General features: G+C 41.3%; 1 protein-coding gene across 1 annotated transcript; it reads right to left on the bottom strand.

Annotated features, from left to right (window-relative positions):
* Positions 1-26,882, bottom strand: mtnr1al (melatonin receptor type 1A like). Its single transcript, XM_039812600.1, has 4 exons — positions 26,680-26,882; positions 26,234-26,310; positions 25,507-25,824; positions 1-770 (listed from the first exon to the last, which is right to left on the bottom strand). Exons 3-4 carry the CDS (start codon positions 25,799-25,801, stop codon positions 1-3), a joined length of 1,065 nt encoding a protein of 354 aa, XP_039668534.1. The 5' UTR covers positions 25,802-25,824; positions 26,234-26,310; positions 26,680-26,882.
* Positions 26,883-27,915: the final 1,033 nt, after the last annotated feature.

The following is a 27,915-nucleotide window of genomic DNA, read 5'->3' as shown; positions in this document are numbered from 1 at the left end:
TCAGGAGTGAAGCTTGAAGATTATCAGGACTATCCTCTTGTACTCCTTCCGGAAGTTGTGGTTCAGGGCGCCGTAGACGACGGCGTTGAGGCAGCTGTTGAAATATGCCATAAAGTAGCTGGCCGTGAAAAGCCACTCCGGGATCGCCCGGCTCAGCCTGGGGTCCAGCGCCACCGCCAGGCCGATCAGGTTCAGCGGCGCCCAGCAGACGGCGAAGAGCACGAACACCACAAACATGGTTAGGAAGTTGCGCAGGTCGTGCGGATTGATCTTTGGCCGCGTGTCCGGCTTGACCCTCCGCCTCACCTGGATGACCAGGATCCAGATGCGAAGGTAACAGTAGCTGACGATGCCGATCGGCAGGATGAAGTGCACCACCACCACCGTGATGGTGTACAGCGAGCTGACCGACTGGGCGAAGGTGCAGGAATACACCCGCGGGTCATACTGCAGCGACTCCACAAACCAGTTGGGCACGATGGCGAGGATGGTGAGCGCCCAGACGAGCACCACGTAGCACATGGTGTTGCTGTTGGAGAAGAGCTTGTCGTACTTGAGGCTGTGGCAGATGTAGCAGTAGCGGTTGATGGCGATGCCCGTGATGTTGAAGATGGAGCCGATGACGCTGAGGCCCATGAGGAAGCCACTGATCTGACAGTGGATGTAGCCGGCGATCCAGCCATCGTGGAAGATGGCGGTCAGGACCAGCGGATAGGGGTAGATGGCGACTACTAGGTCAGCAAAAGCCAGGCTCACCACGAAGGCGTTTCCTGTAGACGGGGAGGACAAACATCATCAGCAGGTAGGATAACAACAGAACAGACTTTAAAAGGTGAGTAAGCTCCAATTATTCTTATTGGTCTTGGAAAAATAATCAGAATAGAGCTGCACAGATTCACTGATTGGTTGTCAACTATTAAATTAACAGCAAACTACTTTAATAATTGGTTATTCGGTTTAAGTCCTTTTTTATGTTAATAAAAATCTGCTCTGATTCCAGCTTCTTATATGTGAATATTTTCTAGTTTCTTCTCTGTTCTGTGACCGTTAACTGAATATCTTTGAGTTGTGGACAAAATAAGACATCTGAGGACGTCATCTCGGGCTTTGGGAAACACTGATCCACATTTTTCACCATTTTCTAGACCAAACGACTAATTAATTAATCGCACAAATAATGGGCAGATAATGTGACAATGAAAATAATCATCAGTTGCAGCCCTAGCTTGAATTATTCGTGTTTGCCTCGGAACTATTATCAGAATCATGTGTTTGAGTAAGTTGATGTAAGGTAGTTTGATATTGCGTCTACCCTTGGCCATAGGCATCTTTAGTCAGCCTAACTATAGGATCGTACCAATGTATAAAACCAATTTGCATCCATTCCACAGTACTGACAAATTATGATTCTTCTACAAACTTTCCAGGCAGCCCTTCATATTTTCAAGACTTGAAACTTGATTAATGATCATGATGAACATTGTTTCAGATTTTTGCTTTGACATTTTCTTATTATGATAATCCATGACACGTTTCAGCCATTTATGTAACATTAGTTTCAGTTTCTCAAATGTGACGATTTTGCTGCTTTTATATCAGTTTTATATCATTGTAAAATGAATATCTTCGAGTTTTCTCCTCTTGATAAAACAAGACTTCAAAGACATAAGCTCGGGCTTTCGTACTTGTGATGGGCATTTTTCACAATTTTTCTTTTACTATTAAATGATGAATCATTTGGTCGTGAAAAAATCAACAGATTAATTAATGAGGAAAACAATCATTAGTTGCAAACTTAATGTAAAGTACTGGTATACATATTTCTTCAAAGTAACTACTGGATGTAAATATTTAAAACTTTTTACATATAAGACAAAATTGTTAGCAGTTGTAGTTATAAGATATTTATGTGGGTGTGTGTATGTGAGTGTGAACGTGTGTGCTGTGTTTGTTTTTGTGTGTGTGTGTGTGTGTGTGTGTTTTGTGTGTGTGTGTGTGTGTGTATCCTTGTATGAATGAATATCTGGAGTTGCATGTACTCTAATGTGCCTAAGCTGCTGCTGAACTTTTTCAGTGTGTGTGCTGGGAGGGGAGAGAAAGAGAGAGTGAGTGGGCTGATGGCGCCCTTGTTTTTACTAAACTGTTTGTTCTTAATTACTATGCACATCATGTCATTTATATATAGTTTTGTGATATTTCTATTTAAAATTGTAAATTGTTTTGTTTTAAATTTCTCATACCTGCCCAGGGACTACAGGTGGAAATTAGCAATTGTTGCTATAACCTGGCCCAAGACATATTCTCTTGTTTAACAAGTTTAATGTTTATTTGCGCACTGTCCCTGTTTCAAATTAATCAATTTCAATTCAAATAGTTAAAATCATGAAAATAAAACAGTGCAGGTTTAGAGTACAATTGTTTCTGGCATTTTGTAAGAGTTAGGGTGAGATGGAAGATATTGGAAACTACATTTTTTTTTTAAAACAACTCGACAACAAAGAAGCAAGTTCTGACAGAAGAACAGCAGAACGAGGCACAACACAAACAAAAGCAAAACAAAAACCGCAACCATCGAACTCAGAAAAACTCTGAACAGAAACAGGACGTCGTTGAAGGAAATGGAAAGCCTTTGGCAAACAGATGAGCAAGCGGCAGACAAAACCATGATGCCAAACTCAGACTGATCACTTTCCCCTCCAACTTAACTTTAATAGCATCTGGATCATTACTCTGCTAACCTCATCACCAGTGCTTAAATGCCGCCAACATCATTACAAGCTAATGAATACAACTGTCCAAAGCTGCTCCTGCCTTAGACAGCTCGTCCAAAAAACTTTCACAATCACATTGTTGTTCTCCAGGAGAAGAGGAATCACTGGTTTGTATAGTATGCCAGCCACAGCGGCAAGTTGGTTGGACTTTATTCCAGTTTTTTACTCTATGCTCAGCCAAATACTGTGAACGTTGACAATAAAAAGTTATCTGATGTGCTGTAAAAGTCTCACACATGACTAATTGACTAAAGAAATCTTAAGACCAAGATTACCTATTGGTCGACTAATCGCAACCCGTTCTCACTCCCAACTCGAAAAATATGGATGCTTGTTTAGTGCCTCGCAGCGTCAGATACGCAAACGGCACCCTTCAGCGTCTGTATGGAAAGCACCAGGCAGAGCACCAGCTCAACCGCGGTGCTGTAAGATTATGTAGTATTAGTATTAGTATTAGTATTAATTAGTGACAATGGTAGTGTCAGCGTGTTCATTTGTTGAGAAGAAGGTAAAAAAGTCACTCCAACTTCAAATAAAAAGTCTACAACTTATCTCCTTCTGTTCAAGATTTCTTTCCAAGCAATAAGGCAGAAAAAGGGTACAGGAATACACAGCTGTGGGCAACAGTTTGCTTCGTTCTGAAAACTCCGCAAAATGTGCCCCGAATCCTTTGTCTAAACAGTTTAAATACTATTCTACTCTGGCGCGTTCTTCTCTTATTGGTCCCAGCAGGTGTCAGGTCTTTTTTGTGCGTCCAATGGCTTTTCCAGACGTCTCCTGAGGGGAGGGATTCTCCTTGAAACATGATATGCCTAGTTTTTAAATGTTGTATTAAATGTGTCAAAACTGGTTACAAGTTCAAACTAAAAGCAAAGATATGATGTATGTTCCTTTTTAATTTTTGACTGGCATGTTTTATCATCTGTCAAGGAGCTTCCCTGATCTTCGCACCTCTCCCAGTCGCACATCCTCTCTCTGGACAAAGGGCTGGCAATGTGCCAGCCTGTAGCACAGCGGGAAACTGCTGACTTGACACAAAAAAATAGCTGAGTTCAATAGTTCAAATGGCATCATCTTCTGGAACTTTTCAGAATGGAAAGTTCCCGGGGGGAAGGCGCTCTGGGCTGTCCCAAAAATAGAATCTTCCCATCAGACCCCCTAGCAACAGGCTCTGAAAATTCTCATTGGAGGATTTCTTTCTATGCTCTGTGTTAACCCTTTATCCGCACTATGAGTACGCTGAAGTCAAATTGAAACATTCCATTACATAGAAAGAAAGTTATTAAAACTGATTGATCATATAATCCAGAAAGTCATTATTACTAATTGTTTATATTTAAATTATGGTATAGAAAGTCATTAGTGATTGCATTTTCTCAGGACCTTGGTGTGACTTGTTTTGTTGAACTTAGGCACATGTTAACTTTTATTTTTTCTTCACAGTAGCGAGTAGTTTAAAAGCCCGAAATGCCCTGTAGGGATGTTGGTTAGAGTGGTGGATGATTCAAACAACACAGGACTTTCCAGAGGTGTCAAGTAACGAAGTACAAATACTTTGTTACCTTACTTAAGTAGAAATTTTGGGTATCTATACTTTACTGGAGTAATTATTTTACAGCAGACTTTTTACTTCTACTCTTTACATTTTAACGCAATTATCTGTACTTTTTACTCCTTACATTTTAAAAATAGCTTCGTTACTCCTATTTCAGTTCGGCTTGTTTTCATTCCGGCTTGTCATCGTTAAAAAAAAAAAAAAAAAACCCTACCCAGATAAATCGCTCCATCCGGAGAGAGTGAATGTGATTGTGGTTGGATGAGAAGTATAAACATATACCATTCCGACACCCTATTGGTTTGTACGCGATCAATCGCACCTGCACAGACCCGGTGCTAATACAGCACCGGTGCCTTAACGACCGTTATCTACCGGACCGAATAGCAACGCGGATTTCGGTGCCTTATTTCGGTGCCACTTAAATGCCTGCGCTTCTCTCTGATGCTCCGAAAACGGACGTTAGAGGGAACTGAAACATCGCACGGGACGCTAGTTAAAAAAACACTTGGCAGCAGGTAACGTTAGCCTAGCATTAGCTAGCAGCTGGAGTAAACACGGTTAAAATGCTGAGAGCTAAACGGTGTAAAAGTGTGTCTGTATTTCACTGGAGAGGATTCTAACACCAGACTGTAGCTACCGTTGTCTGAGAAACAGACTCAGCCTGAAATAAGTTATTGTTGTATGTTATTGTTATTACATTTTTAATAAATCATTTAATTTTGACCCTGTGGCCTTAGCAATACACAAGCTGTTCTTTAATGTCGCCTTGTGCTCCTTTTTTTTATCAACTTTTTATTGTTTTATATTTTTGAACATACAGAACAGACAAATACAATTGAACAAGGTGTTTCCTTTTTTTGTGGAGGTGGGGTAGTGCACTATAGGCCTGTGTGGGGGCTAAGCTTTAGTCCTTAATTGCATTTTTCCCCCTTACATTACTTTTACTTTTATACTTTAAGTAGTTTTGAAACCAGTACTTTTACACTTTTACTTGAGTAAAAAGCTTGAGTTGATACTTCAACATCTACAGAAGTCTTTTCAAACCCTAGTATCTATACTTCTACTTGAGTAATGAATGTGAATACTTTTGACACCTCTGGGACTTTCACCCAGGACACCGATGTTCATGTCCCGTTCTTGTCCTGCGTGTCACTGAATCATGCATTTTATAACCCCACCCACGATCTTTTCCTAAACCCAACTGTCCCGTTCTTGTCCCACGAGTCACGGAAACGTACCTTTTTTATAAGCCCATCTACGACCTTTTCCTAAACCTAACTGTCCCGTTGTTGTGCGACATTTCAGTTAAATGTACATCCTGACCCAGAGCGTCAAAAGTAAAGCAAAGTGTCCCGACAAAGCGGGTTTAGATAAATTGTGTTTAAATATGACGCCAAAAGAGACAATAACAATGCCAAAGGCACATGCCCAAGCATCCGTATTTTACCTTGATGGGAGTGAGAATGTGTTGCTAATCGACGAAAAGGGGGCAGCCCTACCACAAACACAATTCCATTCGCCTCCATTGTATCAAGGCTGAAATTGAAATCTCAGATGCAGATATCTAAAAAAAAAAAAAAAATCTGATTATGCAGGCAGCATAAAGCCCTCCAGTGACCCCAGAACCCTCTGCAGCTGCTGAAATTGAGAGGTTTTCGTGGAAGCTTCTGTCGAATGGCATACATCTTCACACCCTGAGGGTAGTGTGGTCGCTAACTCTGGCAGCGTTAATAACACCTTGTTCTACCTGCTATCACCGCTTGGCTCAATCTTCATTATGAAGAAATAATCTGCATTGTTATTGTTCAGAACGGGAGCAGTAGGCTAGATGGAGCCAGTTACCTCCAGGATCTGTGCTAAGCTAAGCTAGCAGTGGGTGTGTCAAACAGAGTTACAACACGCACGGAGATGAGAAGGGTGTGTATGGACTTATGTAACTCTGGGGGATACGGTGAATAAGCTAAAGTCCCAATAAATTGGCGTGTTCCTTAAGAGATCAAGGATACACACAGTGTTTGCTGCTTTTCTTTGTTTCTAAGAAAACGCCACTGGGCTTCTTTAATCCTGAATGTGTAGAGTAGAGGTAATCATCATATTCAGAAACCAAATATAACTTCTCACCAACGCAGTCAAACAACGAGAGCCACCTGAGCCCCCCGATTGATACATAATACACCGCCTGTAATGCTAATTAGCCTGTTCATTAATATATATGATTAATTAATGAGCAGAGATTTCTATCAGCATGGTGTGATCTTTGCCACTTGAACGTACTGAGAAGTTGCAGTAGTTTCAAAGACTTTGGTTTTTCCACATTGAAATGCAAATTTATGCAGCGAGTCCCTCCACAGCCTAATCAGCTCATCTGTTCTGTAGAGGGAGCGGCGCTGTAAACTTTCCTCTACTCTGGTGTTCTGGAGTTACCGTGTATCCCTCATAGACATACAGAAGGATGGATGCCTCTCGTAACCACAGAGAGTCTGCTTTGTAGTGAGATGCTGGTCTTTGTTCCTTTACTCCTCCTGTGTTTCATCAGTATCTCTCAGCGGTGCGAGTGTGTTCAACGCTGCAGCCGCCGCCAGTGTGTGTCATCCTGACAGCAGCTCTGACGGCGGCTGCTTGTACCTTGTTCAAGTACAACAGCGAACACTGCTGTCACCCACAGACGGATGGATATTGAGCTGTGGTTTGTAGGAAAAAAATAGACACACAGACACTTTGTATGCCTGACTCAACCTTCAACTGACTTTTCTGGATCATGCTGAAGTAAAGAGACCGAAGTAGGAGGTTATAAAACAGAATGTGGGAGTATTTAAAGAGTCATATTCAGGGCTGTAGGATATCAGAGATGTAGAGGTCATGAGTTCAAATTAGGGTTGGGAATTGTATGTTTTTTTTCCAAAACCGGTGAATAAATGATACTTGTGTGGTGCCAAATTGTACCAAATGGTACTAAAATGAGGCACAGTAATCTGCGTTGTCATCCGGTCCGTTTCCGTAGCCAACCCTAGTTCCAATTCCCCCAGCAGAACTGTCCACAAACACAAATGTTTGAAGCCTCGGGTACACTGTCATGCGAAATTCTGAATCCATTTTATTTTTATATATATTTAGTTTTGTGACTCGAAACCTGCAATAACAGGTTTTTTTCAACGTATCGTTCATACGGTTCGTATATCTTACTGATGAAAAATGCACAATTTTCCATGCGTTATCCTACGAATGTCCAGTAACTCTAGCGATCAGTACGCCTGCGTAAGCTCCTGCAGTGCATTATTTGTTTAGGCAACAAAACTACTTGGAAAGGTTTAGGAAATGATTGAGGATTTGGTTAAAATATGTATGTTAATTACATAAATGTATGTGGCGTTAGTTATGTATGTACATTACGTAACAAAATCAAGTTAAAAGAAGTTAATGTTGACTTTTGCTTTTACACAGGACACAAACAGCCGTTTCCTGGGTGAGAGTCCTGTGTTTATTTGACTCATCAATCCCCCCCCCCGACCTCCTCCCTCTTTACCTTTTTATACTAAGTCGCCTGACTTGGTCTTTAGAAGCAGCCCTGCATGTCCTGGCTCACAATACCTGGGTTAATATTCAAATTAAATACTGCATTACTTGTCATAGCTATAATTATGACCAGTCAATGAAAACAGCCTCGATTAGCTTTTTTTGGGCCACTTGAGGTCAACAAGCTGTTAACGCAACAGTGACATCCTTTTAAGTTAATATTATGGACTTAAAAGCAGCTGCTTATTTCCACATCCAGCAGTAACAGAGCAACATGATCATTCATTTGGAGTCGTGTTTGTGTCCACCTGATGAATGCAAGTACACTATTCTCTCTCTTTTAGCTCTGTTTTTGGTCTCTACCAACTCGGGAAGGAAATATATTGGTCTCTTTAGCTGATAAATGTGCCACTATGTCCACCAGTTAGTCTCTAAAGCCCGGGACACACGGGGCCGATTATCGGCCGTTGGACAGTCTGGCAAGGTCGGTGACTCGAGTCTGTTCGGTGTGTCCCGTGCCATCGTCAGTCTGGGGGGCTGTCGGCGTTCATTTTGGCCGACCTGACGTGTTCAGTTGGCGGCAGGGCAGTCGGGACTCACCCGGAAATGGCGAGCGGAATGAGGTGACTAGAGTCTCTCAAAATCTGACGAAAATCTTTTAAACTGACCTTTGTTGATCTGAAATGAAGACAGATTCAGCAACTGCATGGCCTATTTCTCGCTTAAAATGTTCTCAGAAACATGTTTCAGTGAACTATTTTAGTACAATATGAGATCGTATTCTGAACGGCCGCCATGACAGTCTGGCTTTGAAAACCCATGTGACACGTTCGTCCAATCAGCTGCCGGTTTTCATTTCTTGGGCAACAATACAGATTAGCGCCGCCTGCTGTTATAGAGATGTATCATGTCTCGTCTCGTCTTTTTGGTGTGTTCTGTGGCACTTTTTGGACCTCGGGGACGCGACTGATCACTTCCACTGGCTTTTCTGCCGAGGGTCGGCCGTCTGGTTGGTGTGTAACCACTTTAACTGTCAAGTCAATTTTATTTATATAGTCAAATGTCACAAATCACAAATTTGCCTCAAGGGGCTTTACAATCAGTACAGCATATGACTCCCTCTTCCCTCGATTTAATGCTTTTTCTCTGAAAACAACTGCCTGCTGAACAACACTATGACAGTAAAGTTTTGTTTCAAACAGATGAGCTGAGCGACCCCTTTCAAATTATCTTAAGCGAGATGCTTTGCATCAGCAGAATGTCTGTGCTGCTGCTGGGGGCGAGTGGCCACTGAAGCTGCTCAGCCTTTGATCAATGGATGGCTCCAGTAATAAGTGAAATGATTGTTAGCGGTGGTGCAGAACATAAAAGCTATTGACATAGCTGATGAGAAAGATGCAGGTAGACCAGGAAGGTTACTAATGGGTCTTTCTATTTTATTTCTGTTTCAAGAGCTATTGCCGTTGCTTGCCAGCATTCACAAAAAAAGCAATGAAGGTGATGGGAAGTAGGAATATGAGCCTTTACAGAGCCTGTACGAGCAGACAGTCATGTAACAAGCCACATAAATCATTGAGGACTCTCAGCATCCCCTCTTCTCTGAATAAGAGTCTCTGCCATCAGGAAGAAGACTATTTCTGCCAATGTGCAAATCAAACCGTTTGAATCTATTGTTTGTTCCAGGCTATATCAAGCTGCTGAACTCTAATGATGAATCTTTTCAATTTTTAACAAATACACAAGCACTTTAATTCTTACGGATTCTTTTTAAGATGCCATATTGTCAAAGTCAAATGTCTCTTAAGTTTTAAGATGTTTTCATGTTGTTTTTGTGATGTTTTCTATGTGAAACAACAGACTGTAGCATTGTGCCCAAGACACATTCTCCTGTTGGGGACAACTTTACTGTACTCTAACAACCCAAAAATCCTTACTTGAACACTCAACACTGAGCGTAGACTGAAATGGAAATTCATGGCAGAAGAAATAGAAGTCCACTTCTCCACAGTGCATCCACGTGCTCACTGTGTCCAAGATATTCATATATATTTGCCAAAATATGGCTAAAAGCACAACTTCTTTTTCAGTCCTCAAAAAGCTAAAGCACGTCAGTCCCTGCATATATGGTCACATTATTGTAGGTAATACAACCAAAATGTATTGTAGGTAATAAAACCAAAATACAATTAAAGATGCAGTAGGTAAGACATATTTGCTGAAACTGACCCTATGTTCGAGTAGAACTACATGAAGCGGGTAATAAAAAATTAAAAATACGGCTCCTCTGGCACCACCTACAGCCTGCATTGTGATTTGCAAAAATCCACCGCTCCCTGTTCAGATGCAGCAATCAGGGCCGGGCGGGTGTCTAACTGCGTGTCAGTCACTGCTCAGGCACACACATTTCATAGCGTCCTCACCTCCCCCTTCCCTGCGCACGAGCTGCAGATAGGTTTCCTCCGCTTCCCTCTCCCTTGTGGGGGGAGGGGCTTATGAGACCGTTTGGGCTTTAGCAGAAAGGGGGGAGGGACTGAGAAGTTGTTGATATTCAAATTGTTTGGCTAAGTCCTGGATCTTCACAATCCTACCTACAGCACCTTTTAATATAGTTCCATTTTGTCATGTCAGAAACAAACAACTGTTGACTTTATCCCAGCAATGTTCATCCGTTGAGCCCTGGCCCCCAGGAAATGTGTCAGCACTACCATTTTATTGGGTGTGAGGTGGCACTGCATGTCACTCCAATGATACAACAAATGAACACATTTATTTCCAGAGTCAGGATCTGAGGGTGTGAGGTTAAAGATGAGCCGAGTTGTTGCGTCTCCAATGCCTCCAGCTGTGTCCTCACCAACGCTATACACAAACAGGCAGAACAATATAAAATGAAAAAGCATCTGAGCAGATGAAGGAAATTGGACTAAATAAATCGCAGCGCTGTGGCAGCTCACCAGTGTCTGAATCCTCAGGCAGGTGTGCTGCTGCAGGACGAGGTCGGGCAGGTGACTTAGATCAGGTCAGGCTCATCAGTCGGGGAAATAATCAAATCCCATTTTTAAAGTGGAACTACATTACTGTATACTTTTCCTTATTTTCTGTCATATATATCATGTTACAATGTCGGATGTTCATATTAAACATGGCCAAAGTTTCAAATAATGAGGTAAAAGTAATCACTGTGAGCAAAAACCTCACATTTCAGACCATTCTAAACACTTCCAGTTTTTTTTACTCTCTGCTGGACTTCTGCATATGGTCATCTGCTCCATGCACATTACTGCAGCGTTTACATCACATACTGTACATTGCTACACGTAACTACATGCTGACATCAGGAAAAGGTGTAATCTTGGTTGCAGATGTTAATTTCTTTCCAATTTCAAATCACATTCCTGCTGAAACATAGTGTTGGTACGATGCCATTTGAAGTCACTATTCCATTATCTTTAAAGTGACTATTATTGCCACTGTTCATCACATCCCCAACCGGCACCGTCAGACACCGCCTACAAAGAGCCTGGGTCAGTCCGAGGTTTCTTCCTAATAGGGAATTTTTCCTCGCCACTGTCGCATTGTTTGCTTTTGGGGGAATTATTAGAATTGTTGGGGCTTTGTAAATTATTATTATTTATGAGTGTGGTCTAGACCTACTCTATCTGTAAAGTGTCTCGAGATAACTCTTGTTATGATTTGATACTATAAATAAAATTGAATTGAATTGGCTATGTCACGACCATAGACAGTAAAAGAAATGGACACATCGACGCCATGGACTTCGACGGAGACCACTGAAGTCAATTAGAAGCACTTTTCCGGTGATGGCTAAGCGTACTGCGCAGCTTCCAACTGAGCTTGAAGACGTAGATGTGACGTGAGCAACCTGTCTGAAAGTGTGAAGTCTTCTGGTAGTTGTGCCGAGAGAAATCTCAATCATTCCCAATCTTTCAGAGACGGAGAGCGTAGGTATATGTAAGGAGATAACATAGGCACATGCTAATTATTGCTAACTAAAATGCTAGTTAACATTAGTAATTAAACTTAAACAGCTAATGTAAGTCGAAACTGCCTGCGAGCTTCTCCTGTACTATATGGTAATTTATTTACAGTGTGACAGAAAGTTGCGTGGTTATGACACAATCGTCTATTTTTACAGAAACTGCTGCTACGGGGCCATAACGTGCGATACAAGGAAATGGAGCCTTTTATACATTGTTGTGTTTCTTTAGAAATAAACAATGGACAAATAGAGTCTTTAAATGCTTCAGGTATAAAGTTATTTGCTGTCAAAGTGACGCCAAAATGAATGGGAGTCAATGGAAAGCTAGCGGAAGGTGATGGCTTGTTAGCCTCAGAATCTCCCCATAGGAGGTACGCTTTCTGGATGCTCGCTTACCCCCCTGGTCATGACTGACATTAGCCCTTTCCCATTTCCCAAATTGTGCATCCCAGATTCCTCTTCTCGATTCCTATCCTCGCACAGATTGCACAGATTGATTTTGTGACTGCAACTGCAGTCTGTCACTTCTTTCCCCAAATCATCCGTTTGGATAGTTGTAATTGTGTATTGTTTTTGGACAGCACACACCCGAGAGAGTGGGTTGTGTGTCCTTCCGATTTCAGTTTGGATGGCTCGCGCACCCCCACGTCCGCAGTCCAGGTGCTCAGCACTCAGCCAAGCAACGCGGCAGAGAGAGACAGATAAGTTGAGCAAGCTGCAAAAATCTACAACAAATACAGAAAGTCAAAGTTTATGTAGAGACACTAAATTCCAACTTTTGAGTGTACATCTCCTTTCTGTTTCTGAATCCCCACAGATTATTTGCTAATATCAACACTATCAGCCTTGCATAATAATTGTCCATTCCTACTGTAAAAGCTGTTGAAAATGCAGGTATCACACCATACAGCATTTTTAAAGGTGTGCTATCTGAAAAGCCTACAGGGAGTTTCCATAAATATTTCTTTCGCCTGCTGGCCAGCTGTCACCTTCCTCGGGCAATGCAGTCACCCAATACTGATGCTGTGAAGGTTTAATGATGCAAAGGCATCAGGTTACACTCCTCAGTCCTCAGTGAGATGACCTCTGCCAGTCCATAATAAGACAAAGAAATATAAATAAAAGAAAATGCTGCACCATCCTCAGCCCATTTTGCTGTATATAAGCAGCCGAAACAGGCTTTGCAATCTGCAAAAAGGGTTGGGATTAAAGTTTAAAGATGGAAGGGTCTAAGGGGCCAGGACTCTAGGGGCCCTATATTAACGATCTAAGCGCACTGCTTGAAGCGCCTGGCGCAGGTGCATTTAGGGGCATGTAAGAATCCACTTTTGGTAGTTTAACGGCTGAAAAAAGGGTCTGTGCGCCGGGTGCATGGTTCAAAAGGGTTGTGCTTAGTGTCTGTCTTAATTAATCATAGGTGTGTTTTGGGAGCAGATTTGTTGGTCAATGGTGCGATCACTTTCCGCTGCCTCAAGATAACAATACGCCAAGAATTCACCTGAACACACCTCCCTGTAAGACCAGCACGCCCATGGGCGCACAAATGGGCGCAGGTGCATTTGCTATTTAAATGACGCGGGCGCTGGATGGGGAAATCGACAACTGCGTCGGTCTTAAACTAGCAAAGACACTGGTGTTGGGCTTTGCGCTTCGCTGCGCCGGGTGCAAGATAGGGCTCTCTGTCACCATTAGTTTTTAGAACCACCTCAATATTTGATCAGTTCTGCTGATTATTATTTCCCTTAACAATTGATCTGTTTATTATTTAATTGAGTCATTGTTTTGTCTCTACAAATTTGTAAAAATAGTCATCATAACTGTCCTTTTGGGTCCATGGTGAGGTCCCTCGTCTACAGGTATTCCATGCAAAGTTGGAAGTGTGCCCTCATTAAGAAGAAGTCTCCTGGCTAATCCTGCCTTGTACTGACCAAAATTGGAGAAACAGCTAGCTGATGTGGTATTTGCTAAAGTGGTTAGCACACACCAAGGGCCCTATCTTGCACTCAGCGCAATTGCCTTTGTACACCGACGAATGTATCATTCCTATTTTGGAATGAATGATGAATGATGATGACGCTCTGATTGGTTATTATCACGTTACGCCCAAACCATACCCAGCTACTTCAGACCAACCCATTTAAGATTTGCGTCGGGCGCAAGAGTCATTTATCCCGCCTGTATAATAGCAACAGCGTCCGAGATCCGCCCACAAAGCTACTTGCGTTTTGCATTTCATACTTGCATTTCAGATCGTTAAAATAGGGCCTCAAATGTTTCAGCCAACGACGTAGACGGCCCTGCCGATCTTGACCAGCTCACCCGGAGACTGAAGGCAGGATACATTCAGAAACCGTATCTCACTCAAAACAGCATGGATGTTTTTCCAAGTTTGTATACGTGTGGAAGCACCAGAGACACTAAATAACACCCCAAATCCCAGAAAAAGTGATTTTTTTTTCATAATTAGGGCACTTTAAACTTGATTATCAAAACTTCTGCAGATTAATATCTGTTGTTCGAAAATTCAAATGATCAACTAATTATTTTAGCACTTTATTTGGGCCTCCAGGAGGACAAATGATGGTGTGCAAACGTAAGAAAGCTACACCTGTTGTTTCATGTGTCAGATAGTATTTAATCAACATTTTGTTCTGCAGCTCAGATTCAATTTCCAGCTATTATCTGCTGGTTGTGAACATTATTTAGGTTACCACTTATAATTGTTGTGTTTCTGTCTTCTAAGCAAACAAAAACAGATTTCAACCTAATCTGAGATTTGTTCTTCCATATCAAGTTATGTAGCATTCTGTATATCTTTACGTTATCTTTACTTCAAAATGCTGAAAGCAATCACTTCTGGTTTAAGAAACCCCAAACCTAATTATAGCTGCTGGATGTATGATTGTTCATCATAATCTGCTCATTGCAGATGGTTTCAAAGATTAAGTGTCATGATTACCTGGGGCGACAGAGCTTTCACGATTGCAGCCCCCTCCGTCTGGAACTCCCTACCCATACACATCCATGACTGTACTGACCTGGACACATTGAAAATACTAATCAGAACACACCTCTTCAGATTAGCTGTCCACAGTCACCTGATAGTGGTTTTATTGTTTTTAATTGCTTTTAATATGCTTGTTTTATGTTTTGGTTTTATTACTTATCTGTTTTCAATGTGCTATATGTGCAGGTTTTTACTGTAAAGTTTCTTTGAGTACCATGTAAAGCGCTATATAAATAAAATGTATTATTATTATTATTATTTTATTATTATTATTATTATTATTATTATTATTATTATTATTATTATTAAGACCCTCAAGGCTCCTTGAGATCCATCAGAGTTCCTCAGAGTGAACTGTGGTTCCTCTTGAGATGAGATGAAAATTAAAGGTCAAAGAAGGATTGTGAGCTTATTTTATGAGTAAATCCCATCAGTACCCACTTCCTGCTGGTTTCCTGCTGTCAGACCGGTCGGTTCGGGATTAAGCGCAACACCAAGAGAACATCCATCTGCTCAGCTTCGCTTCTCATGATGCAGAGAGTGACGCCGCCCAACATCCCAAAACGCTTAAAACTGACCAAACTCCATCTGCTGACATTTATCACATATCTGATATATCACAGACTATAAGATTATGTATCATCCTGCTCTTTTAGAGCAGATTAACTCTGTTGTTTTATGAGGTTATTTGTGCTACTGCGTGGATGGTACAAGGCTTTTGGCTTCAAACTATGTTTCATCCAAAGTCTCCACCCAAAGTTATACAGAAGTTTCTAACCGCTGGTAGCACTATGGTGCAACATTTTGATGGGTCCCTGTTTTGTTTGTATCGTGCACAAACACGAGGATGAACATGAACGCACCCAAGCGTGCAGGTAACCTGCCAACACATTCTCATGAATGGGTTTGTATGATATCGTACGAAAACTTAAGCTCAACAATTCGTATGATATCCTATGAAATTACGACAACCGGCAGGCATTAACGTGACGACATCACATGACGTTAAGTTTAGCCGAAAAAAGGTGACCATCCTGCGATGATGACGCAAGTTTAAGTATCAAAACTATTACTTGAGATTAGGAAACATATAGTGGTTTGGATTAAAACACTGGCCCCCTAAAGTAGTACTCCCCGTACACCAACTCCACTCCCCGCTTGAATCCTGTGATTTATGACCCACCCATCCACCCTGACCTCCTCCCTACGTGGATCATCGCGCTCTTATATAGCAGCTGGCAATGTGCAGCAATAAATGCCTAACCCATAGCCCTTTGGTGTCATGATGTTAGTTTTAATAGATAAGAAGATATTAAAGATGTGTTTAAGGAGGTTTATGCCTTGATTGGCTTTCGGGCTTCAACACTCAGTTGCCCAAAATTGATTTGTCTCTAACTCACAGGATGGCAAAAAGTGTAAACTTCATCATAAATTGTTTTGGAGACCTGTGTGGGATGTTACAGACGCTACAGAGAGTCAGTCTAAGCACTTTATGTTGAAGCTATTGGCCTTTTACTGCAGCCCCCTCAACATTGGATGTTGAACTTTTAAAAATTAAGACTTAAAGAATTAAAATGCATGTTCATGAATGGATCTGGGTGAGATTTAGGGTCCTGTCTTGCACCCGGCGCAGCACAAAGCCTGACACAAGTGTCTTTGCTAGTCTAAGACCGACCCAGTTGTCAATTTCCGGTCCAGCGCCTGCGTCGTTTAAATAGCAAATGCACCTGCGCCCATCTGTGCGCCCATGGTGTGTTCAGGTGAATTCTGGGCGTATTGTTATCTTGAGGCAGCGGGAAGTGATCGCGCCATTGACCAACAAAAAACCTGGTCTAAAGTCAATAGCGCAGCCTTTCATTGTTATTTTAACAGCAAATTAGTAAAATACGCCTAGGCTCGTGCACAGCGTGCACACACTATGCTTGTTACACACACAGGGACGCACAGCAGCATAAAAACATGCAAAAGATATTAAAAAAATATATATATTACGGTGCAAATCCGCCATCATAATAGCAATGTGCCAAGGTACAAATGTGCCAGGCTTTGAAAGGGAATGGGAGATGACACGCTGATTGGTTTCTTGCATGTTACGCCCAAAACACACCTATGAATTAATCAGAGGTGTCAAGTAACAAAGTACAAATACTTCGTTACCTTACTTAAGTAGAAATTTTGGATATCTATACTTTACTGGAGTAATTATTTTACAGCAGACTTTTTACTTCTAATCCTTACATTTTCACACAATTATCTATACTTTCCACTCCGCACATTTTAGAAATAGCGTCGTTACTATCCATATGTTACTCCTATTTCAGTTTGGCTTGTTTTCATTCAGGGCTTGTCACCTTTCAAAAAAACACACAAAAAAAAACCTACCCAGATAAATCGCGGCATCCGGAGAGAGTGAATGTGACTGTGGTTGGATGAGAAGTATAAACATATACCATTCCGACACCTTATTGGTTTGTACGCGATCCATCACACCTGCACAGACCCGGTGCTAAAACGGCACCGGTGCCTTAACGACCGTTATCTACCGGACCGAATAGCAACGCGGATTTCGGTGCCTTATTTCGGTGCCACTTAAATGCCAGGGCTTCTCTCTGATGCTCCGAAAACGGACTTTAGAGGGAACTGAAACATCACCGCACAGGGCGCTAGTTAACAAACACTTGGCAGCAGGTAAAGTTAGCCTAGCGTTAGCTAGCAGCTGGAGTAAACACGGTTAAAATGCTGAGAGCTAAACGGTGTAAAAGTGTGTCTGTATTTCACTGGAGAGGACTGTTACACCAAGGCAAGGCAAGGCAGCTTTATTCGTATAGCACATTTCAGCAACAGGGCAATTCAAAGTGCTTTACATGAAACATTAAAGAGCAGTTAAAAAACAATTAAAAACAATTGAAAAAACATTAAAAAACAAGAATAAAATGTACAGTGCAGTATAAGAATTTAAAGAACTGAGAGATAAAATACACGAATAAAAGTTACAGTGCAGTATAAGAAATTACTGTTATTTATTTTTCAATGTGATCATCACCACAAGGCTAAGTTATTTTCTTTGGCAAACCTTGTCAAAACCCAGAACGGACTCGCAGACCATCTCTTAATAGTCAGGAAACGTGCTAATAGTTTCTATTCTACTATTTTCTATTTTGTTTTTAATTTAATAGTCCCGCAGACTATGTCTGTTCAATTGTAATTGTTTAGACTCTCGGCCTATAAAAGTTACACTGCAGTATAATAAATGAAACACTAAAGAGCAGTTAAAACAGTTAAACATATAAAAGCAGATAAAATAGGTTATTTAAAGAAAGGTCTTCAGCCTTGATTTAAAAGAACTGAGAGTTGCAGCGGACCTACAGGTTTCTGGGAGCTTGTTCCAAATATGTGGAGCATAAAAACTGAACGCTGCTTCCCCCTGTTTAGTTCTGACTCTGGAGACAACAAGTAGACCTGTCCCAGACGACCTGAGAGGTCTGGGTGGGTCATAATGTAGTAGCAGATCAGAAATGTATTTTGGCCCTAAACCGTTTACTGATTTATAAACCAGACTGTAGCTGCCGTTGTCTGAAAAAAACAGAAGAGATGTGTCACCTTTTTCAGCCCTTCTGAGTTTGCACGTATGATTTTAATATAACATTATGTCATTATGGCCTTTAGAAAAAAAAAAATTTTGTGGAGGTGGATTAGTGCACTATAGTCCCCTGTGGGGCGGGCTAAGCTTTTGTCCTTTTTGGCATTTTTTCCCCCTTACATTACTTTTACTTTTATACTTTAAGTAGTTTTGAAACCAGTACTTTTACACTTTTACTTAAGTAAAAAGCTTGAGTTGATATTTCAAACCCTACTTTTCAAACCCAAGTATCTATACTTCTACTTGAGTAATGAATGTGAATACTTTTGACACCTCTGGAATCAATGAAGACACTAAGTACAACCTCAGATCATTAAAATAGGGCCCTTAGAGTTCATCACCAGCCCTGTCTGCTGTGGATTACTCTGTCCAGGTGGAAGGGTCCTTAGGCTCTGAAAAGCTTGAGAAGCATTGATCCACCGGCCACGAGATCAATAAAAAAGCAGATTGGTACAAGCAGGACACAGTTTTCAACAAAAGATTTGAATTCATTGAGTTCGGGCAATCAGGAGATGTAAAACACAATGCAATTCAGCCCACGTTGGATTCCACCCAGTGCTGAGCAGAGCAGTCAAAAGTAAAACTATTCCTCTCGTGATAATTGCCTTTGCAATGTAAAAAATTAAAGCTATTTCCATAGAATTGCTCTCTCAGAACCTATTAACAGAGTTGTTTTTGCAGTTTCTTTGCATGAAGGTTAATGAATGAACGTAGTCAGTTTTGTTTGGTGACATAATGAACTGTGACAGGTAAGGGCGTCACCGAAATGAAGTCACAATCTCGAAATTCGAATAAAAAAATGGAATCGTCGATGCTGCCCCGCCCCCATGTCACGTCCGGTCGGCTTGCCAACGTTGTATTGAGAAAAAGCAGAAAGCGTCCGAAGTTTGGAATCAGTTCAAATGTAATTAAAATGAAAACTCTGTACAGTGTGTCTACTGCAAAATCAAACTAGCTTACCACAATAATAGCACGACGTCACTGCTTCAGCATCACAACAGAAAACATGGAGTCTAACTTAATCCTCCATTCCACGAAGCGGACCCGACAAAAGTAAATCAGAGTCGTATGAACGATGAAACTACACCAAACACAACAACTATCAAAATCAAAGACAAGAAATTACGTAGTGGCGACCACGATCTGATCTAAAGAGCCGACTTGTTGACTGTCCCTTCGTAAAAACAGCTGACTGTTGCGCACCATTTTCTCTCACTCTCTCTCTTCACGGAGAAACAGCTGATCAACGATCTAATAGCATAAGTGTAACAGAGCTGTGTGACATTGTAATCAAACATATAAATGAAAATAGGTTGAGTATAACATATAATATTTACATATAGGCCTATATACAGATCAGTCTCAGGTTGAAACTTGTAGTTCTGAAAGTTAAGTTGCACAACTTAAGGTAATGTTTATGTATGTTTAATGTATGCCTTAGTTTGAGGTTGTTATTGCATTTCAGAAAATGTTTTCTTTAAAAACAATGTAATATGGCACTTAAATGCACTTAATATATTTTGTTTTTTGAGAGATGATATGCAATTTTATTTTGCAATGTAGGCAATAAAAATGTTCCTTTTAACGAAAATTAAACCAAACTATTGTATATTATTGCTCTTCAATAAAACAAAAATATTTTTTATCCGATTACTCGATAAATCGATGGAATAATTGGTAGAATACTCGATTACTAAAATAATCGATTGGGAGCAGTGATGGAAGAAGTATTTAGATCCTTTACCCAAGTAAAAGTAATAGTAGTACCACACTGTAACAATACTCAATTTCAAGTAAAAGCCCTGCCTATGAACATTTTTCTTAAGTAAAAGTATGTAATTATCATCAGGAAAATGTACTTAAAGTGTTAAACGTAAAAGTACTCGATGCAGAAAAATGCTCCCATTTTAGAAACTGGAAAGGATCCAAACAGTTGTGTGTTTAATGGTCGAATCATTTCAGCTGGACTTGTCGGCCGTTATATCGTTGGGTATAATAAAACATCAGATTGTATAAACTGAAATTAAAATGTGTTTTGAGTGCAACAATCTTAATTTGTAAAGTAACTAGTAACTAAAGCTCTCAGATGAATGTAGTGGAGTAAAATGTAGAATAATTCTCTCTGAAATGGAGCCTCAGCGTAAGTTCTTACAGGAAGACTTCTAATTCCTTCATTCATCACTCCTAAATTGATCAGCTGTTTTATGGCATTTTACTTGTCAGTAGTCAATCAGATTCAGCTGTTCATTGTTTTTAACCAATCAGATTCTGCCATTTATCGCAAGCCTATCACAGCAAGACATCCTGTTTTAAGGAGACAAGAGAATAGTTCACTGGTAGGAGAAGAGAAGAGGAGAATAACGGGTAGACAATCTGAGAGATGAGAGACCTGACAGAGCAGGAGAGCGGGGAAGAGAAGAGTAATTAAGGGGAGAGGAGAGCGATTGAAAAGAGAGGACACCGGGGAGAGTAGAGGAAAGGTGAGAAGAGGAGTCTAAATAAATGAATCAAATGGAAAAGACAAGAAAGGCGGATTGGAAAGGCATGGGATGAATGGAGATGAGAGTTGAGAAGATGGGGGGGGGGGTGGGAAGGAGATAACAGAGGACAGGAAGATAGATCAGATGAATGAGATGGGCGAGCAATTAATCCAGTTTTCCTCCTCCAATTGTTACATTTTCACTCAGGGATTCCAGAGATCTCCCTCCGGATTCATGGAAAAGCCGGGAAATCAAACAACTCTTTTTTGTTGTTGACTGATGGGTATAGGACAGCTCTGATGAGTTTAATTGAATGTCAGAATATGGCTGTTTACGTATTGATTCTTAGTGATGCTAATTTGTCATTGTGACAAGTGTGGAGCACTTGGGACCTGGGGCACGTTCAATCTCAAATCGGTGCCATGGTTTCTTGACGGAACGGTGTGAAATGGTGTGCAACTGCTTTGAGGTATGTTTTCTCTCGTTTGGTGGCTGTGTCACAGGTGATTCCCAATCAGCAGAGACGTGTCTGTACAGTCGTGGTAATAAAAAGGCAGAGCGCTTGCGTTCAACGCACACCCGTTTCGGTTTAAAGAAACGCGTTGCTACATTTTGTCGGGGCTGAAAGTGGCCCAGATGATGGTGACCGAAATCAATCTTTGATGGAGGTAAAGACTTGCAAACCCTGCCAACTCCAACCTCTCCTTCTCAAATTCACCGCTTTCTTTATCCAAGATCACTTTCTATGTAGGTCTATATAGACAAAGTTTCATTTACGGGATAGCCAGATGTCCCTCACCTTGTGTTTTTTTTTAATTTTAAAGATTTCTGAGGACTATGGTTAACTGCTCGTCAGATCTCTGCAGGGTAAATCCAGACAGCCTAACTAGCTCTGTCCAATCAGATTTTTCTGTCACACGACTAAAAACGTACACGTTCCACCAAAACAAGTTCCTTCCCGAGGCTATTTTGCAGAGGCATCGTGGCTCCGTCTGGCGCTCAGCGCCGCCCAATACGATTGTGATTGGTTTAAAGAAATGCCAATAAACCAGAGCACGTTGCCAGACCCACTTCCTCCACAACGCTGTGGAAGAAGGTCTGGCAATGTGAGATTACATTCTTTGTAATAATATCACTCTACAATGAAGACATCCACGTCCAGCTGCAACAGTTAAACTAGTTTGAAAATGTTAAAGTTTAAACATAAGCTTGTTTAAATGAAGATTTTCACAAAGTCCTACATGTCTTCGTTTAAACCAGGCCACATTTAGCCCAGTTTTAGCTTATATGTCTAATATGTGCAAGAGCTTGGACCCGTAAATGTGTTAAATTGAAGATGAGGTAATCATCAAGAGACACATGCACAACCCAAAACTCTGCAGGTGCTGGGTAACAGTTATCTGAACAAAAAGATGAAACATTCCTGCACACTGCTGTCTTGTTCCCCATTCTTCCTTTATTATATTTTATTCTATTCTTATATCCTTCTTTTGTTATGTCCATACAAAATTAGCATAGAAACTGGGCTAAGTGCTCTCATTAAATGCCACTCATTCAGGATTTTTAAAGAAGAGAAGGTAGTCCTCCTTACCACTCACCTGTCTGGTCTATTATTATCAGAGCTTAACAGTGATTTTGGCTTCACCGCTCCAGCATGAAAAGACCGTAAATGGCAAAACACCTCATAAATTTTCATGTATAGTTGAAGGGGTAAAAAGAAGAGTGCCTGTCTTCACTTAATGCTGCTTTTAATGTGATATTTAATTCTTCGGATGGCTGAGCAGGAGCATGTCGCAGAGTGAAAGATAACAATTAGATTTCTTTCTTTGACGGATCCTAAGTGCCGACAGTGTTTATGCACATCGGTGCTCTTGAAGGCTTGTAGTCCAAATCAGTCTGGAGCTACTATCAGATTTATACATTGATTACAGTCAGTCACCAACTTTGGCTTCACTGCTTTTTAGTTTTCGAAAGTCCTTGACCAAGTGCCAAAATGGCAAATCTCCCAGTCTGAAGCCGCAAAGTCTGAACTGTCTGAATTGTTTTCAGACACTGACAAATATTCTGCCTGCGCAGCATTCTTTATTTATAAAACTATAACAACACGTCACACAGCGTTTGGATTCTGATCATCTGCAGCAGCCAAATCTTCTGTCAAAGTTTCCTTGAGTAACACATCAAGTTGTTCAAGGCGCTCAGCACGGCAGCCACAGAAACATGCCAAGATGGAGAAAGTTACAGAGCACTGAGCTCTCAACTAGGGCTGGGTACCCAACTTTGAAACTTTTAGACACCCAACAGACACCCCATGGCAAGGCATTTTTCGATACTCAATGTATTGAGTATTGACAGGGACGTCGTTAGGCCTATTTTAGGGGGGCTGAAGCTACCCTAAAATGTTCCTAAGCCCCTTAAATAATAATAAGAACAACAACAATAACAATTTGATTTATCAATAACCGTATCCTCATTCATGATATATATCCAGCTACAAATAAATGGCTGAAAAGTCATTGTGCTATCAAGATGATGCACCGTCTTCTTGCATTGGTGTGAACTGTCAGCTTTCAGAGCGTTGCAAGTAACTGGGGCATTCATCTCGTCTCGTCGCTACACTTTGGTCTGAACTCGCTATGCACCCTCCCCCTCCACAAACACACACACACCTATACACACGCTAATGGTGAAACGAAGATTGATTACATGTAGTGATACAGAGTGAAATTGTAAGTTGTTTTTAATGACCTGCTTACCTTCAGCTACGTTTTCATGAGGTAAAGGAAAGGGAATATTTTGGTTTGCTGTGGAAAACTATAGGCTAGCTAGAGTGAACGAGCGAAATACAAGAAATGGTTAACTTAGCAAGCTAATCACAACTCTTTATTGATTGCCAATAATATAGCCTATCTCTATAGTAGGCATATTCTAAAACAATATCAATCCCCATAGAATGTTGTTGTCACTGAAAACTAAATGTCATAGGGTCCCTGTTAATGCTATTGTGCCGTTGTGTCCTTCAATTCATTGAGCAGATGAGATGGATATTGGAAGATATTTCAGCAGAGAGAAAGAGAAGCAGGAGATTGGCAGAGCAGTTGATTCTGATAGTAGTGGTCTTTAGGTCTAAGGATTGTTTTGTAACAATAAGCATTTGTTGGCAGGTCTAGGTATGCATAGCCTAAACTAAATTATTTCATTATATTTATTATATATACTAGCTATATTCTAACCAATTTAACTTTCTTCATTCATTGGCTGTGATAAATTAAAAACATATGTAGATTTTGCCTAAATATAGGCTAGGCTAAAGATGAGCACATGCCCACAGATACACATGTGAAAATAAAATGAAAGCAATCCTACATACAGTACATACAGTATATACAGTAATCATTACTCCAAATCTTTTATTCCTTCCGCCATCAGGTTATTGTATTTAGACAGTAGCCACTTTAAATAGGATCCATATTAATATCTTACATGATAAAGTATTCAGTGATGCCTATTTTTTTCTTTTTCTTGTACCGCTATTTGTCATATTTGTTTAACTTACCAACTGATTAGCTGTCTGGCCTCTGTTTGTCTGTTTTTGGACATTTTGGATGTTGTTTCATGTGACCAATTTGCATTTCGAAGTCATGAAATTAGCATCAGGGTTTTGTTTTATCTTAAAGGATAAGACCGAAAGAACAGTACAAATGGAAGAAGAGGATATGTCAACATTATTGGTTTTTTGACTGGTTGTTGACATTGGTGTAGCTCTAATACAGTAACAAAAGATGTTAGTGCAAAGATTTTGCAAACTCAAGTTACAAATACCCTTTCAATATGTCTTTCAATCCTAGTGACGTTCCTGAGTATCGAAAAATGCCTTGCCATTCAATACCTAATAAGTAAATCTCATCAGCATCAGGGAGCCAATAAGCATTCATCATGATGGTACCAAGATCTATTAATGCTGGTACACGTGGTGGAGGCATGCAGATACAACTCTACCTAACACACAGAGAGACATGTGTGTGTGTTTGTTGTACTTTGAGAGGCTGTTATGCAGTGTAAAGGAGCTGAAAAAAAGTCATGTACCGTAATGTTGTAATTTATTTTTGTTAAAATGGAATTTATAAAAAAAACGTAGGCCTATCCTTCAGGAACCGGTATCAAATTCGGTAAGATATCAAAAGCAAGCATGCCGCATGCTCATTGGCTCGCTGATGCTCGTGAGATTTATTCTTTAGGTATTGAAATTTGGAATTGAATGACGAGGCATTTTTCGTTACTGACAATAAAGAGGCAATTCGGTCCGTCAGTGCCTAAAAAGTAACAAAGTTCTAATTTCGGTACCAAATTAGAATTTACAAACTCCCCTGACTTTTGATTGATAGACATTGAGTTACATGGCTATTATCACAGTGAACATGTACAGTAGATGATGAAAACTACATCATCAAGCAACACTAGGGTCAGTTCTAGGCTACATCCTTCTAACTTTAATGGGTTTTTGATGACATGCACGGACACAAACACCTATAGCCTGCCCTACCTGCTTTCCTGAGTTTCCTGTTCCTGAACACGGACACGATGACCAGCAGGTTCCCGATAACATCCACCACGATGGTCGTGATCAGGACGCCGGCCAGCAGGGTCTCCACCCAGGGGAAGGACTGGTGCTGCTGGCCCGGAGCCCCCTCTCCCCCGGCCGGCGTGGAGTTGCGGGGCCCCAGGGTCCCCTCCACCATGGTGGGCTCGCGGTCCTCCAGGGACATCATTTGCGGAAGGTGCCTCGGGTCGACGAGTCGCATCGGATCTTGGTCGTGGAAGGTCGGTCCCTTCATCATAACGCACGGCTTGTCCAGGGATGCTGGAAGTCACATAAAGACGTCAAAGGATGCTACATGCTGCCATTTTAATGAACAATTGATATGCGATAGTTATGCGATAGTTATTATTATAGAGCCACAGTCAAAAGTACTTAAGGAATGCATGAGCAGTGCGAGGAGAGGAAGAGTGAGACAGTGCGTGCACGCGGACGAGAGATGTGACACTTTAGTAGTGTGACAGACGTAGGTTAGGGGCGGAACAGAGTTCACACACTTCACTGATGAAGCAGAGAGTTGAGGTGTAACATTAAGATTCATGATTAGGGTGAAGAAAGTTTTTGTCTCACGTCCAATATTCACACATATCCCTCCATCCGCGTGTGCTCTCTCTCTCTCTCTCTCTCTCTCTCTCTCTCTCTCTCTCTGTACAGCGGCAGTAATAACAGTTACCTTATGTACTCTTTAGAGAAGCTGTTCTGTCTGACAGGATGGATGGTTGTCTTTGGTTACTTTGAGTCAGAGGGAAACTTGTAAAAAAATAAAACATTATATACGTTTAAACTTTATTTTTTTATTTTTTTTTATCAATTGATGGTTTTTATAATATCCGTTGTATTGGGGTCCATCATCACGCCTATATATCCCGCGTCCATACAGCTGTCAGACTAGGCGCACCAGGGAGCGGTGCGCATCACTGCGCGCAAAGGCACTGGAGCGACGCGTCTTTAAACAGGCTATCTTAGGACATTTCTGTATGAGAGACGTCTTTAATCTTTGATAAGTCCCGCTGTCTAGCAGTGTAGATTCACTTGTCACGGGTGTAAACGAGAATGGGAAACCGACAGACGATTAATGTGGTCATTTACGCTCGAAAAAAGAAAAATTGAAAACCAAACTGCACAGCTGAAGCTTCTCAGGTCACACGCCTCGTTGAATGAATGGAGTCCCTTTCGCGCAGCTGGACTGATGTCTCCACTCTGTGGTTTCATTCACAAATCCACTCGGTTTTTCATGATCCCAGCTTCGTTCCGCCGGTCTGTCTCTCAGTCTGCCGGCTTCACGCTCATTCAGACCCTCACGTGCGGACAGCAACTTCAACTCTGAGCGTCTGGTCGAGGAGGTTTACGCGCCTTAAAGCGTCCAACAATGGTGCGCTCTCTCTCTCTCTCTCTGTCTCTCACCTCTCATCTCCCCCTTTCTTTAATTTACTCTCTCGCTCTCTCTCCATCTCCCTCCCATTCTCTCCACCTTTCTTTCCTTTAGGCTCCCTCTCTCCATCACTCTCTCCCCCTTCCTCTCCCCCCTTCTTTCCTATACACACACTCACTCACTCTCTCTCTCTCTCACTCTCTCTGTCTCTCTTTCTCCCTCTCTGTCTCTGTCTCTCTCTCTCTGTTTGCCTCTCTCTGTCTACCTCTCTCTGTCTCTGTCTGTCTCTCTTTCTCCCTCTCTCTGTCTGTGTCTCTCTCTCTGTCTGTCTGTCTGTCTGTCTCTCTCTCTCTGTCTGTCTCTCTCTCTCTGTTTGCCTCTCTCTGCCTCTCTCTCTCTCTCTGTCTGTCTCTCTTTCTCCCTCTCTCTGTCTCTCTTTCTCTCTCCCTGCTGTGGTTTTGTGAGTAAATGTGTGATTTCTGCATGTAAATGTGTCTCTCACACACACACACACACACACACACACACACACACACACACACACACACACACACACACACAATATGATCCATTTGTGCCCCCTTTTACTGTAATGTTCCTTTCTCTCTTTGACGTTCTTCAATGTTTTCCTTTTTGTCTCCTTTTCTGTTTTAATAATTTTTCTTTTCTTCTTTCTCTGCATCTATTATCCATCTGTTCATCTCTACAGATGTTTCCACCTGAGCGCAAAATTGCTTTCATTTGATCCACTCTGATTGTCTCTCTCGCTCTTCTACTTATCGCGTCTTCCAGAGGATGTTGCGCAGGCCCTCGCCTCCTCGGGTGTGCGCCTCACGGTTCATCCTAAGGGCATCCTCAGACTGGTTCGTGTCCTCCTATGGCGTGTAAGAACTCATACCTTTTAGTCTCGACAGTGAACTTACTGTACCTTGACGTAGTTGTTAAGTTAAGTGCCTGTGATATCATATCATAATGAAAGGACC

This window comes from Perca fluviatilis, chromosome 10 (genome assembly GCF_010015445.1).
Source record: "Perca fluviatilis chromosome 10, GENO_Pfluv_1.0, whole genome shotgun sequence".
In the NCBI taxonomy this organism is placed as follows: domain Eukaryota; kingdom Metazoa; phylum Chordata; class Actinopteri; order Perciformes; family Percidae; genus Perca; species Perca fluviatilis.
Note: the sequence above shows the minus strand (reverse complement) of the source record. Positions and strands in the feature narration are given on the sequence as shown.

What these genes read in the sequence shown, in the direction of transcription:
- mtnr1al (XM_039812600.1), bottom strand. Translation starts at nt 25,801, where the DNA reads ATGATGAAGGGACCGACCTTCCACGACCAAGATCCGATGCGACTCGTC. An exon ending in CAGGAAACTCAGGAAAGCAG is followed by an intron (nt 771 to 25,506) that starts GTAGGGCAGGCT and finishes CCCCGTCTACAG; the next exon opens with GAAACGCCTTCGTGGTGAGC.